The 14834-nt window shown below is 44.9% G+C and overlaps 1 protein-coding gene across 3 annotated transcripts in view; it reads right to left on the reverse strand.

Annotated features, from left to right (window-relative positions):
• The window catches only part of LOC142579037 (apoptotic protease-activating factor 1-like), a 129754-nt gene that overhangs the window by 71101 nt on the left and 43819 nt on the right, over positions 1 to 14834 (reverse strand). For all 3 annotated transcript variants that reach the window (XM_075688843.1, XM_075688840.1, XM_075688842.1), the window contains 3 exons: positions 14538 to 14702; positions 7270 to 7512; positions 1595 to 1785 (listed from right to left, as the gene is read on the reverse strand). In XM_075688843.1, coding sequence (XP_075544958.1) covers positions 1595 to 1785; positions 7270 to 7512; positions 14538 to 14702 — 599 coding nt within the window. The remainder of the gene's footprint in view (positions 1 to 1594; positions 1786 to 7269; positions 7513 to 14537; positions 14703 to 14834) is intronic.

Genomic DNA, 14834 nt, shown 5'->3' on the forward strand with positions numbered 1-14834 from the left:
AGGCGTTAGCCCGTTTTCTCTTGCTTTTTCGAGAAGGAGGATGATAACCGATTTTTTTTTTTCAGTTGTGTTCGTTCCGTTCTTTGCGACGCACTCACACGTATTACGGAAATTTTGTCCTCAAAAATAGGCATCGCATTCTTTTTATGAGATCTCTCATATATTATGGCTGTATGCAAGCCAAAAAGGCAATGCCGAAGCGCACAGCTTACATATGTACCTTGCTGGTTCACCAACCGCAGTTATCGCTGTGTTGAGCAGCGCCATCGGCCTCATGCAGGAAGGCTAGCGTAGACATGTGGTAATTTGGAGCCTACTAGACTTGAAATGCGCGAGAATGATGCCGGTGCATCACAAATATTTGATAGCGCCTGCCGCTTAAATGCTTCGTGGTTGCCTTAGGTTGGCCGTGCACTAGCATTCGCTCTTATGCTTTGTTTTACTCCCTACGCCAAGCGATCAGATATTGAGCAGATTTACCATTTCATGCTGCTAATACAGTCACCGGTTTTCTTTGCTGAATTTTAAACCGATATAAGCAACACATACACACACCGTGACTGATAATGTGCGTACACCGCGGTTGATAAAACGCGTTACATTTTTGCGCCCCCAAGAGATATTTTCGCCTACTGTAGTTACCGATGCACCGAAAGGCTTCCCTGACGACCTTATATGAACAGACATGGCGTAAATTTCACAAAGTACCATCTAAAATATCTCGAAATCGTTCCGCTGCACGCGACAGCAATACTTTCAAGCAGCGCCGCGCCGGATCACCCAAGCCAGAGAGGAGGAAAGGCTCTCCGCGCGCCCTATCCTCCTCGCCCGATGAAACGGTCTATATACTACCGCTCGCGCATTGGCGCGCACCCGGGCGGGCAGTGGTTTGGGTTTCGTTCCGTGGGCGTTTTCAGCTTCTTGTCTCTCAAAACTGATGGCTATTTCGTTACTAATCGCTCAAAGGGCTGCCTGTTTCTCACTCGTTTAGTGCTCACAGGGGTGAGCATAGGAAGGATGCCGCCGTGCATGCGTTTCCTTTTCTTTTTTGGGGGAAGACTCGCGATATCTAATTGTGTCTGGTTGGTGATAAGATGAAGATTAGCGGAAGTTTGTCATACGTTTTGCTTTTTGGCGGGCACGCCACCACACAATTTTCTTGGGCTATGGACGTAAATATTAGTATAAGACCAGGAACATTTGAGACTTGCGAAATATTTGCGTGTGCGCATATTCTAAGTCTTGAACTATAACAATGCATCAAAAATTTTAATTATAAGTTTATTTCCTTTTTTATTGTTATTTATGAATAAAGAGTGCATATATACCAATGCAAAATAATTTTTTCTCCCTTTACGGTCATCCTAGAACAATTACGGTAAATTTTTTTCGAAACAGGTCTCTAGAAGAACCGGAATCTGCAATAAAAAAAATCGACCCTGGGCAGTCGCATATGGCGAAAAAAATCTACCCTGATAGGGCAAATGGAGATGTTCGAAAATTGGTCACTGACTGAATAGTCTCTCTGCACAGCAGACGCAACCACACACAAAGTAAAAGGCAGCGAAATACTGCTCCCCTGAACAAGCCTTACATCCACTCGAAGTAAGGAGTCTGATGGTCCGCTTCAGCAGCACGTTCCCTAGCGAGGGCCAAGGCCTTCTGATGTACCGTGGAGCTCCGTGGTTGACTCAGGGCAAGCTGGATGACATCTGTGTCTCTATCAGACAGCAAATGAGCGTTGGGCTGCAAGAACCTCAGCATGTCCAGCCTTTCTTTTGCAACCTGGGTATATTAGATGCAGCCACAGTTTCTTATGTAGCACAGTACAGACTGCATAGCAGACTAGCAGCAATATAGGGGTGTGCATATACAGAATAGTAGATTTCGAATCGAATATTGAATCGAATAAAAAAAAAAAAAAGAGTACTGAATCGAATATCAGAAAATTATCACAAAATTGATTACAAATTTTGTGCACGAAAAGACAGTGCTGTACATGCTCAGGGGTCTCCTAGCATTGCATAACACATTGCATAACAAGCTATTAATAACTTGGGTGAACAGAAATCAAGATATACAGTACAATCTATTCTTATTAAAAGGAACTCCAAAGTCTGGAAAATACTTTTTTAACAATGGAATGTCTGTTGAATAGAGTGGTGTTCAATTCCCTTTGTATGAGGTTCTCAGTTTAATAGTGGGCATGTGTTTTGTGGCAATCTCTGTTTTTATGTTCTACTGTACATCAATGAAGTTCTCAGTTTATTAGTGGGCCTGTATTTTATGGCAATTTTTTATTACATAGAAAGTCTTGCTTTTCAGTTTTCACCCAAAATACAAAAGGGCTTTTCCATCTTTACGGCAGGTCAGTTATCATAAAACCAAAGCACGGACCGAACATCAAGTGACTTGATTACTGTTCTATGTGTTGGAGCTGTGCGGGGTCGACCACAGTCAGTGCTGATGGTAAACAGCAAGCGCCACTTCATTCTTAGGTTTGGCGTAATTTGTCACCTATCAAAGATTTTGAAATCAAGAGTCACGGCAAGTTTGCACGACGCAAGTTGTTGCCACATATCTAATACGATCTGCGTGCCTTCCGGATTCGCAAGCACCATGTGAAAATAGCCTATAGTAACTCGCAGTGTCATGCAAAAGTCACTGTATGCTTGCATGAAGCACTCAACATTGCTGTGATCGAGGTGTAGGAATGAAAAGCTACAGTCAAACCCCACCATAACGAAATGTTTGGGCTTGTAAAGAAATGTCATCACGGAACATCGTAGACGAGAACTCTACCAATAATTGAAACATATGGTTGAGTGATACAGAAAAGAACGTCTAATTCCAAAAGTATAATATTGGGTTGCTTGAACTTATTGGCAAGCAGCATTGTGATGCTGCTTTTGCGTTCCATCAGCTGAGCCACTGTGATACTGACATGAACTCTGACGAAACTTTCGATTGCATCAAAGGCGTCCACTACACGAGCCGCCATCAAAATGCACTCATATTCTGTGGCGGCACCTTCACCATCTGTTGAAGTAAAACTATTGTGAACTCTCCAGGTGATGCCATCATTGCTCACTCCTTCATGATCAATAACGTCAGAGTTGGCCTCAATGGTCCCGGGGTTGCAAGTACAGTGATCGCATGACAACAAATTTAGTTACTTTCTGAAGTACGAATGTCTCCAGAACACAGATAAAAAGTGATACGCTGTTGCCGGTAGCTTAGCAAGTAAAATCATTTATCTTTTGAATGAAATTTGTTGTCATTGCAAACGACAGAGAGTACGTGAAAAACTGTTCTGTCACCATCTTGTGATGACATGAAAATAGCTATGACACTGGCTCTGCCACTCAGCTGTTACAGTTTTTTACTAAAATTAAAGGTAAATTTGATTTTCCTGCACTTTCTGAGCTAGTTCCTGAAGTGCTGCACTTTGCTATTTGTTTCACTAGTTCATCATAACGGCATCTGCATATCGCGATTTGTTTCACTGAATGCAGGCTTAATGCAGTAAGAGTTCACAGCATTCCCTGCACTCGTGAGAAATGTAGCACAAGGTTTGTGCAGGAAAAGTGTCATGCCAGTTTCGCACCTGCAAAAACTGAAACTGAACTGGCGGAACTAGCTGCTGAAGTGCAGCGCCAGTCGAATGAACCTTACATGCGAGAACTCTGGCACTGCAATTGTTCAGCTATTACGAAAATGACGGATGGTGTACTAGAGGTTGTCTAAAGATGTTTTTCACTGGTCGATCTGGAGTGGCCGCCGAAATCCTCGAGCGAGCACTCGGGTTTCACAAATCCGAATCGGCTAGCAGAGCGCAAAAACGCTCGACGGGGGATCACACAGAAAGTCTGCGTACATGTGACACAAACCGGTTCCAGAAACCATGCCCAACTTCCGCTCTGTACGTTTCCACGGCAACCAAAGTCGCCGGCCCCCATGCGTAATTTCACCGCAGCAGCCTACATCAAGGGTCTGAATAAGCAGGGTGCCTACCAAGTTGACATTTCCAAATTCCCTGAGGTTTCCAAGTTTTCCCTGAGTGCCTTTCCAAAATTCTCTGAGTGACCCAGAAATTTGTTTTATGTAAAGATGGGCTGACACCATGTCACCCAATGCTCTCACTCTCTAGCAAGCATGTTAAAAAAAATGACTTAGTCCAGTTTGAATAGTAAGGAGCAGCATTTATTTTGCTCCAAAAGAAAACAGAAGGCAGGTGTTAGCAAAATGCACAGCGAATAAAATATCTTCGAAAAATGGTAAAACCCATTGCAAATTGAGTCAAGTATTCTCAAATACGAATAAAAAGGAGATGCATACAGAAGCAAATATTTTCAAATATGAGCAATTTCTATCAACTTATAGCAAGCTCATTGGTATGAGGCCCAAACTTCGTAACAAGTGAGATTCTCCCTCAGCAGCTGGAAAGTCAACCTCAACTGTCTTGGCATACTCTCAGCCCGCATACAATGCCTCACTGTTGCGTTTCACTGCTTTTTAAGTGTTTATTTGGTTTGGATGACGGTCACCTGCATCTCGGCGTCAGCCACCACTTTGTTTTTTGAGCTCAAGCTCCTTGAAAGAAGCGATGGCATGCTTCCTTTCTCGTTCATTCCTCAATGCATAGGTCCTTTGTGTTCTCGTCCTCCTTGTTGTACAGTCAAAGTCTGATTTTTCGAACTCCCTAGGGGTCGCGAAAACGTCCGAAAAATCGGGCAGTTCGAAAAAAAGAATGCATGTATTTTATTGCCCTTATGGGTTTAGATTGCCACAAGCACATCCGGAAAAGCTCTGAAGGCCTGCCAGTACACTTATTAGGCATATCGGTGCTCCTACTGTGACAGGAGATGACGGGTGCATGCGTGTTAAGGAATACATCATGTGTTCAAGAGAACAGACTCATGGGCTAGTTGGTACTACATAACTAGCGCTGCGTCTTCGTTTCCTTCTCTTGTCCTCGTGTTGCTGTTTTTTTTTGCGCTTTGTCTCAACACAATGTGTCCCGTAAGAATTGCCCCTTCCCAAACTTGTTATGCTTCATCACAATACATCTGCAAATGCTTCACCGCATGGCACAATTGTACTAAGGTAAAACTAACTTTCAGAAACTGGCTTTATGCAACGCATTGTGCTTTCCGAACGTTGAAGCCATGGAATTGCAATGGCCACAAAGGCAGAATCAGTGCCATTGCTGACAGCAGTAATTCTTTCAATAAAAAACATGGCATCGAACGGCCAGAAGCTTAATAGTGAACGTCGAAGCAGCTGGGCCTAGTGTTGCGGCAGTGGTGGCTACGGCTGCCATTGGATCTGCGTGCGACAGCGCCGGTTCGAGGCGGCGAGGCAATCAAAACGGCAGCGATGGTGGCTTTGATTAGTGTCGTTTCGAACCTTCGGTCATGGCAAAAAGTCCGGAAAATCGGACGACGAAGGGTTCTTGCATCCGAAATTTCAGACACATTTTCAGTAACATTCTATAGGGTGCGCATTGGTGCTGCGAATCCATCCGAATTATCGGGCATCCGGAAAGTCGGCAGTTTGACTGTAAACTGGCAACTCCTCCAGCCGATGACACAGCGTCAAAGACAATTCATTGCGATTCCCTCTTACTCGAGCCAGCATTACAGCGACTTTCATTCCCTTCCAATAAAGTTACAGCTAATTTTCCCTGACAGAAGCACAAATTCCCCGAGTTTTCCCTGAGTATTTCCAGGCTACTCAAAATCCCTGAGAATTCCCAGTTTTCCTGGTTTTCTCCGTTGGTAGACACCCTGATAAGTCTTATGATGAAAAACGAAGTGACGAAGTGCATGGCAGCAACTGAAGTTAAGTCTGTTATAAATGGCTGCAGTGCAATAAATGTATACTGCCATTCTTGTGCCTATTCTAATGCACTGTGTTAATTTTTGAATTAATGTACAAATAAGAAATTGGTTTTGAATAATGCGAATGTTTCCATAATAATGTTTCCACGTCTGATGGGAGAAATGGGAAACAGCTGGGAGAAATGGGAAACAATATGTGTATAGTAAAGTTGTATTTCTTCAATGCCACCCGTAAACCGAAGGTAGAGTGAGCTCCCAAACATTCAAATGGTGTATTGGCAAAAGCAATTATGTATTCAAAACTAGTCTATCTTGTCGCATCTGCGATGCGACAAGTTGTCATACTAGGGCAGCAGTGACTGCAAAGTAGCAGCCACTAAAAGCTGGAAGAGAAAGAGTGATCACGTAATAGCTGCCTACTAAGTATACATGGAAGTGAGCTACAGTTTTTAACATGTTGACATGTAAATTTAAAGCGATGCTAAGATTTTTTTTGATCGAATAGTGTTTTACATGCCAGCCCGGCCAGTTGCGTGCACAGAACTGCTGAAATAAAGGGATGGTACAGTGTGCACGTAGTCAAGTCATTTTGCACAAAGAACAGAAAACTTGAGAAAAAGAATGGGTGCAAGGAAATATGATAGAATGTCTGGTGGCTGCATGGCAATGACCACCCGGCCATTCATACGTGAATGGCTGTTAATGGTGCCGGTTACTGTAACAGCCCCATTTGCGTATAGCATTGAAGAAATCAGCCAAGCTGCTTTAAATATACTTCAGGCACCTCGCATTAACGAGCGCATCCGTGCAGATGCACTTTCCTTACAAACAGCTGAACTATAGCTGAAGTACAGTGAACTCGCTAAACCAACGCACCCCGTTTTTGTTCCTAGCTTAGAACTGATACAAGGGACACGGAAACATTTCATCGTTTTGTGTGTGTATATGAACATTTTCTTTTGTTGTTTCCTTCCGAAGTACCGGTTAGCGAGTTTCTCGCAAGAAACCCCCTTCAGTATAATGCTGTGCCACTGCAGGCTGCAGTGCAGCCGGCGGCATTTGTCAAGAGTGGTCGACTCCAGCGCTGCCACATCATTCCACACTGAAAGGCCCGTTCCCAGGAAGCTGCTCGGGCCACTAGAAAGACTTCGAGTTCACTGTAACAGAACGCAGCCATTTTGCAAAGCAACACAATGTTGTGTGTACGAACTGGGTACCGATTTCGCTTGAAGACGGAAGTGACGCAAGCTATTTCTGCTCAAATATGTGCCTCGGTGGCAGAGCAAGTGCGAGCAATCCGGCGCGGAGCGACTTGATGCAAAACAACCAGCGGAAAGCGCGAACCCGCTCCAGATCGACCAGTGAAAAACGCCATAATCCCCGTGCTTATTTTTCAAAATTGGGAGTGAGAGAAAAACAGCCATACCTGTGGGTCACAGCGGAAGTGGTGCTCATAACGGTGCAAGTCAGTCACGAGGTCACTATGACAGTTGCATTGAACTTTGCGCTCAACAAAGCGCAGGTTGAGGAAGATGTCCCGAAACTTCTGATCCATTCCGGCTTCATCCAGATGGTAGCCCAGGTACCAGTAGAAGTAGCCACGGCTACAGGGCATTGTCCAAGGCTCCCAGCGCTCGAGCAGCTTTTCTACAAACTGCCGGTGGAGATCCTGATGGCACAAGACCAGATCCAGCAAGGGATAAATCACTAAATTTGCAACCTTCCTCTTTCAGTCAGAAAAATCTGTTCTACTGGCTTTGAAACCTACTACATTCTAAAACACTGAGAAAGGCAGATAAAACATTTTTTTAAGATAGTGCTAGCTTAGAATATCTTATAATGGTGAAATTTCACTGATGGATCTAGACATAGTCATGGCTAAACACAATTGTAGAAGACATACACTCAGTCATCATAGAAACTGCTCTATTGTATAACCACTTGGGGGTTGCAATGGATGCTCGCTAATGTGTACTATACAGTTAAACCTGGATATAACGAAATTGACAAATGCTCGAAAAGTTTCATTACAAAGAGGTTATCGTTATATGCAGTTTCGGCATGAAAATCTGAAAAAGAAATGCACAAATTGAACAAAGTGGAAAGTGGAGGTATTTACCCAAAACACATTTATTTAGCAGCAAAAAAATTGTTATTTTGCTCGGTTGCTTGTTCGTGAGAGATGACAACGCTGAATGCTCATAAGACATCAAGGAACACCACGCTGCGCCATCATCGTCTAGCAAGCCTGTGACGCAGCGCAATATGTCAATGGCATCCAGTGCTTCCTTTGCAGAAGGCAAAGCACATGATGAATAGACTTCTGAAGATTCATTGTTGTCACTGTGATATCGGACAATTTCCACCAGCACCTCAGATCTCTTCAGAATGCGCAGTCGTCCGCATACAAAAAAATTGCAAAGCTGCATGTCATCCGGGGCTGCTTCATTCGTACGCAGTGAAACCCAAGCTTCAGCGAGATCAGGCGGGCCTGAAAGCTCCTCCTCTCCGCTGTCAGTTTCCACACCCTGAACCAGTTTCCGAGCCTGAACTAGCTGGGATGCCAAATTTGGGAGCTACATCCTTTTTTTTTCGCCTTCAGAAACAGCGTCCAAGATGACCATTTTGTCTTCAAGAGTGAATATATTATGTTTCTTCATAGAGCACTCATCCTTGGAGTGATACACCGAAGTGACTGGATGCATGGACACAGGAGCCAACTCGAGCGCACGCACGGCGCCAAAAATGAAGAAAGAGACAAAGAGAGACCACAAGCCCACAAGACACAAAAAGCTACAGTCCTTTTCTTCTTAGTAGTGTCACTTGGTGTCAGGTTAACGAAGTGAAGTACAGAGACTTCTGCAGCTATCAAAGAGTGGAGTGGCATTGCTGCAGCACCGCTGGAAATAATCAAGGGGCTTTAGCTGCAGGCGAGCCACAAGTGGCAGCTTGTTCTGAGTAACGTTGCTGCCACTTGCGGCTCGCCGGCAGCTAAAGCCCCTTGATTATTTCCAGCGGTGCTTCAGCAAGCGGCGGGAAGTTTGAAGGGAGGAGGAAACAAGGACACGGCCGCAGCAGCAAGAATTGCATTGCCGACTGGTGCAAGGGCCACAGGGGATGCCTCAATGCGTACACGCAGACACGCGTGGACAAACATCGTCACTCCTTACTCTCTGCGCCGGCGGCACTCCGCGGAAGCCTCGCTATCGCCATAGTGTGTTGCGCCATGCTTTCGTGCATGCTGCGAGAATGCATGCTTTGGCACTCTGCCAAAGCCTTGCCGTTGTGCGTGCCAAGCGCGATGAAACCACTTTATACTATGTCAGCAGCGGGGCAACCGCAGGAGCTGCATGCAGCTGCTGCTCGCGCTAAAATAACAAAATTTGGGCTAAAATCACTAGGTGGTCAGCAGGGGGAATTCGTTATTTCCAGGGTGTCTCCCACCGCCACTTTGTTACAAGAGGTCACAAATATATGTGCTTTTATGGAGTGACGGCAGGGAATAGAAAAACTTCGGAATATTGAGGAATTCATCGTATGGAGGCTCGTTATAGGCGGGTTTAACTGTATTCACTTTTTGTTGTGTACAGGTTAAATACACTACCTTGACTAACAACGCGGTTGATGTGGCAGCGTGCCAGAAAACATACTTCTGCCTTTTCGTAATGTGCACTCGAAGCAGACACCAGTGATTAAGGTAAATTATTCTGACTACTTGAGGGTGGCAACACCTATATCAATGAAAAAAACAAAAGTGTGTACTTTTTACATGTATAAATATCCCTTGGATACTGTAAATGTTTACTCGCAAATTGAATGTACTTCATTTTTTCTTCAAAACCCCCAATCCAAAGTCAGGGGCGCGTTCATTATGTGGGTTAATTTTTATGGGAACTTTTTCGAGAAAGCAAAAATTGAAGAGCAAGAGAAACAGTCAAGCACAAGGAGAGAGAGGAGAAGCAGGGTGCAAGGTAGCCTTCTCCAGACAGCCTGCACCCAATCAGCTATTAAATCAGCAGGCATCCAACTTTTCCTGTTGGGCTCATACATGTGTGCCTGCTGGGAAGTTGGCCTTCAGTATAATCTTCCTCAAGAAAAGAAAAGAAAATGTAGATTCCATGCACTGAGGGAACCAGTTTAGGCGAAGCTTTTATTGGTGTTTGCAAGGATGCGTCTCTTCTACAGCGACCATTGAGAAGTACAAAGCACACAAGTAAGTTGGACGCATTTTCAACGGGAAACAGCTGCCTCAATGTGAACTTGTGGCACTCTAACATGAAGATCCCGCACATGAAGATGAAGGAACGACGATGATGATAAAATGATGATGACACAACAATTGCATAATGGCAAATGCATGACAACAATGGAATGATGACTTAACCCTTTCAGGGTTCATTTTTTTCACCATATGCGACTGCCCAGGGTTGATTTTTTTTTATTGCAGATTCCAATTCTTCTGAGGGACCTATTTCAAAAAAAAATTACCGTAATTCTTCTAGGGCGACTGCAAAGTGAGAAAAAAATATTTTGCATTGGTATACATGTACTGTTCATTCATGAATAACAACAATAAAAGAAGGAAATAAACTTATAAGAATTACAAATTTTATGCGTTGTTATACACATAGTTCAAGGCTTAGAAAATGCGCACGAGAACATTTCACAAGTCTCAAATGTTCCTGCTCTTACACTAATATTTACGTCCATAGTGTAATGAAATTACGTAGGTGAGTGCACTCAAGAAAACTGTGGTTGTGTGCCCGTCAAGAAAGCAAAACATGTGACAAACTTCCGCTAATCTTCATCTTATCGCCAACCAGAGACAATCAGTTTTCGCACAACAAAAAAGAAAAAAGAAAAGGAAACGCATGCACAGCGGCATCCTCCCTATCCACACCCCTGTGAGCACTAATGGAGCGAGAAACTGGCGGTCACCCTTTGAGCGATTAGTAAAGAGATAGCCATCAGTTTTGCGAGCGCAAGAAACTGAAACTGCCTGCAGAACAAAACATAAACCGCCGGCCGGCCGCCCGCGTGCCAATGTGAAGAACTGGAAGACAAAGTTGCGGAGTTCGTCCGGGAGTTTCGTGTAAGATCGTTGCCTGTTACTGAAAATGCATCCGTTTGAAAGCAGTAGAGATTGCGCGCGCCTCTGGACTGGGCAGCGAGAAGCCCTCGTCATCCGACTCTAGTTCGGACGACTCTGATCAAAGGCGTTGCTCCGATTCGAAGTAGCCCTTGCGCACTTCGTGCCCTTCTGTGTACTGTACACCCGGCCAATTTTTAACAGTATCGCGTGACCATCGACCCGCGTGTTTGTCAGCACCTTATCATCACGGCAGGAGCAGCGAAATAGCGAAAGTAAGCGCATGTGTATGTACACATGCGCATATCTCATTTGTTTTGCCGCTCAGTGCCATTAATAAGGTGCCGACAAGCGTGCGGGTCGATGGTCGCGCAATACTGTTAAAAACCTGGCGAAGTGCATGTGTTAGCAGCATTTAAATAAATAGTGTCACCATCGTGCAACCAGCTGAGTCGCATTTGTTTCAAGGTAAGGGTGTCTTTCGGTAGTTTGGCCTTTAAAAAAGATTTTTTCCATATTTAGAATTCAGTAGTTGGGGGATCGACCTATATTCTGGTCCGACCTATAGTCTGGTTTTTACGGTAGCATACACTGCACTATAGCGCACAGCGTACGCAAATATAACGTACACTATGCTTTGACTGTCTATTAAGAGTGACGCACGCAAAACAGAGGCCGACACCGAGAAAACTACCGACAAAAACATAGCTCCATGTCGCCTCCAAAGTGCAATGTTGGTTTTTTACATTTCTTGACATGGACACTGCAACCGTCTCGCTCGAGGCGGATACTTGAACTATGCCAAAGCGCAAGCGCACATAAACGACACCATCTGGAAAGTGCAAAGTGCAATCATGTGGCATCCCCGCATGTATGGAGGTTACATTTCACAGCATGTGTAGCTACAGTCAACGACTGAATTTTCGGACGGCCAAATTTTCGGACATGCCTAATATTTCGGACGTCTTTGCGGCACCGCCACAAGCCCCATAGAATCAATGTATAAGGACATCTGAAGTTTCGGACGCTCGAACCCCCCGCCGTCCAATTTTCCGGACTTTTTGACGCGACGGAAGGTTCTTTGGCTCCTCGCGCAGCGCCCTTGCGAAGGAAATCGACTTGCAGCCGAAGCATATCACCGCCATGAACCACAACTAGCCAAATCTAGCCGTCACACACCGATTTGGTCTGGCCACGCCGGCTGTGTTCATCGCCGCACTTCCGCCTCCGGCGGAGTTTCCGGAGCGGCACCATTTCGTTTGCGCAGGCCACGTTTTGGCGAGGGGGTTGTGTGGTTGTGCTAATGTGTCAAGTGTGCTCTGCGTCACTAGGCCTAGGTGCTTCGACGGTCGTCAGCGAACTCCACTGTTTGCAACTTGAGGATTACGCTTGCCTTCGATGGCTCCCACTCCGTCTTCGTCGTCCTCGCCGATGGCATCGAAGCGCGGAAAGCAGTACCGTCGGTTTGTTGTTGACAGTCTGTTGACGCTGACAACGAGCTCGACTTCTGCGCACAACTGACTGACGAGGAAATAGTCCGTCAGGTTGTGGGGGATTCAGAAGACACCGATGCTGAAAATGAGGAGCCAATGCCTGCGCCGCCTACAAGCGCCGAGCTGACGCGAGCACTGTTGACTCTTTCGTCGGTGTACAGTGCTGACATGACCCTTGCTCAGATCGAGGCGAATATGATCGCATGCAACCGGAACGCCGTGCAAACAACAATCAACAAGTTCAAGCCACTGCAGCAATAACACCGGCTGCCCGACGATGCACATGTACATAATAAACCGGCAGTCGGCTGCATACAGAGTTTTTGAATGCCTCTTTTTGTAGCCACTTCACTGATGCTTTGGCAGGGTTTGGGAAGCCTGGTACTTCGCCCTTTACCTCTAGATCCGAGAAAAAAAGAAAAAAGAAATGAGTTTTTTTGCATGCATTCATTTTTTCGGACTGCCTGTATTTTCTGACGTTTTTACGTTCCCTAGAGGGTCCGAAAAATCGGTCGTTGACTGTAGTATGACCACAGAAAGAAGTGCAAAAGAAAGAGGTGTGAGCAGAAAGAAGAGTGAAAGAAGGAAGATATGCACCTCTGTTGTTAGGCGACACTTTTCTGGGAGGAACATGCGCTCACAAAACTTGATGCGTCGTTGCCTCCCCTCACCCGCATTCTTTTTTTCTCGGGTGCTGTCTCAGGTTTTCCAAACCCATGTGCACCAACATCCGCTCTCTGTGCCTTGCCTGCTAGCCTACTGTTTTGGCTGCCGTGAAGGATACACGGAAATTTAAGAAACCCCAGATTTCGGAATATTAGCTCATAGTACTGAGGCATTGTTAACATCACAGGGAAACTACGATCGTTATTCTGAAACTTCATTATTCTGAAGTTTGTAGTACTGAAATATTTTTAGATTGAGACTATAAGCCAGCAGGGTATTTCTGAACATTTGTTAATCTGAAAAGTTCGTTAATGTGGTGTTCGTAGTAACAACGCTTCACTGTATAGCAGTTTACTGGTACTTGCTCACTGTTACCAATTTGTGACAGGATAAACTCTTTGCCCCGCCACAAACATGTCATAAATCAGTGACACCTTTTCAAAGCAAAACGGCAGCTGTTGGCAAGGTGATGTGCACCTTCTCAAACACAGTTTGCTGCACTGCATAAACCGTGTGGACCACCCACTGCTAGATTTGAAATCTGTGGAAGTGATGCCATGCTTTCTTGCAGTGGCTTGCATGTTTCCTGAACGTGTGAAATGACCCAGCCTTCCTTTTGCAAGTTCTCAACACAGAAAACTTTTCAGCCTTCAGTCCCTGGAATGCAACGCACCTGATTCATATTGAGCAGCTTGTTGTGCTGCTTCTACCAGTAGTGCACACTAACTTCTTCAACACCGAAATGCTCTCCAACTGCAAGATTCCCATGCTGCACCCCATACTCTGTGCCTTTTGACTTAAAACTGATCATGTAACTGAAATCAAGGCCCATAGCCCACAGCATAATGCAAGTCAGGAAGAAAAGTAGCAACAGACAACATTTACTGTATGGTCGCCTTCAAACAAAACATAAGTAGAGCTAATGTATGGCTCACAGGTTCACTTGCTTCTAGCTGTGCAATTGTCTAGGCTTCGTTTTGGTTGGCTGTAGCACTGGAATTACAGCAAAGAGTGTTCATTTTTCCGTAGAGAGAAGGCTCTAACCAGGGGTGCTATCCTGGATATTGTGTAATCACACCATATTGTAAGTCTGCCGTTGTGGCGTTCTGAACCAATCAGAGATACCGTAGCAGCACTCCAGCCAATCAGAGCTGACAATATGACAAATTCAGCAATATGGCAGAATTTAGCAATGTTCAGAATTAGCACACCCTGGGAAACTACAGCACGGCCGTTCATTCATGTGATTGCACAAGACCAAAGACGGGGCCGAGATTATTATGAGGAGGGAAAAGATCCTAATTTTGATGAAGACAGGGATGCATCTATTATGTGAGTGTGTTCATTGTGCAGTAAATGCGGGATAAAAAATTTCTTCAATCAAACAATAAAGTATATACATTTAACATAAGAACCACCAAAGAAGATTCAACAAGCACAACAGACCTTCAGGGAGGTGGCTTTTCTCTTGAGGAAGTTGAGGTAGAGGTCGTGTATCCCATAGGTGTAAGAATTGTGCACAGGCTCCATGCGCACAAGTGACTTCTGCACCAAGCCAGCCATGGCATGCTCCACATCGCCAGCATTCATATCCCACAACACCTCAAACACCTGCAAGACGGTTCAACTGTATTTCAAGCAAAACTTCAGAATGACAAAGGAAAAAGAAGCAAAAGTGGAACAACAGACTAGTTTGCTGGTGGTTAGAACCAAGAGTGCAATGATGAAGGTTTTACCCCAGAA

The sequence above is a fragment of the Dermacentor variabilis genome, chromosome 4 (genome assembly GCF_050947875.1).
Source record: "Dermacentor variabilis isolate Ectoservices chromosome 4, ASM5094787v1, whole genome shotgun sequence".
Lineage (NCBI taxonomy): Eukaryota > Metazoa > Arthropoda > Arachnida > Ixodida > Ixodidae > Dermacentor > Dermacentor variabilis.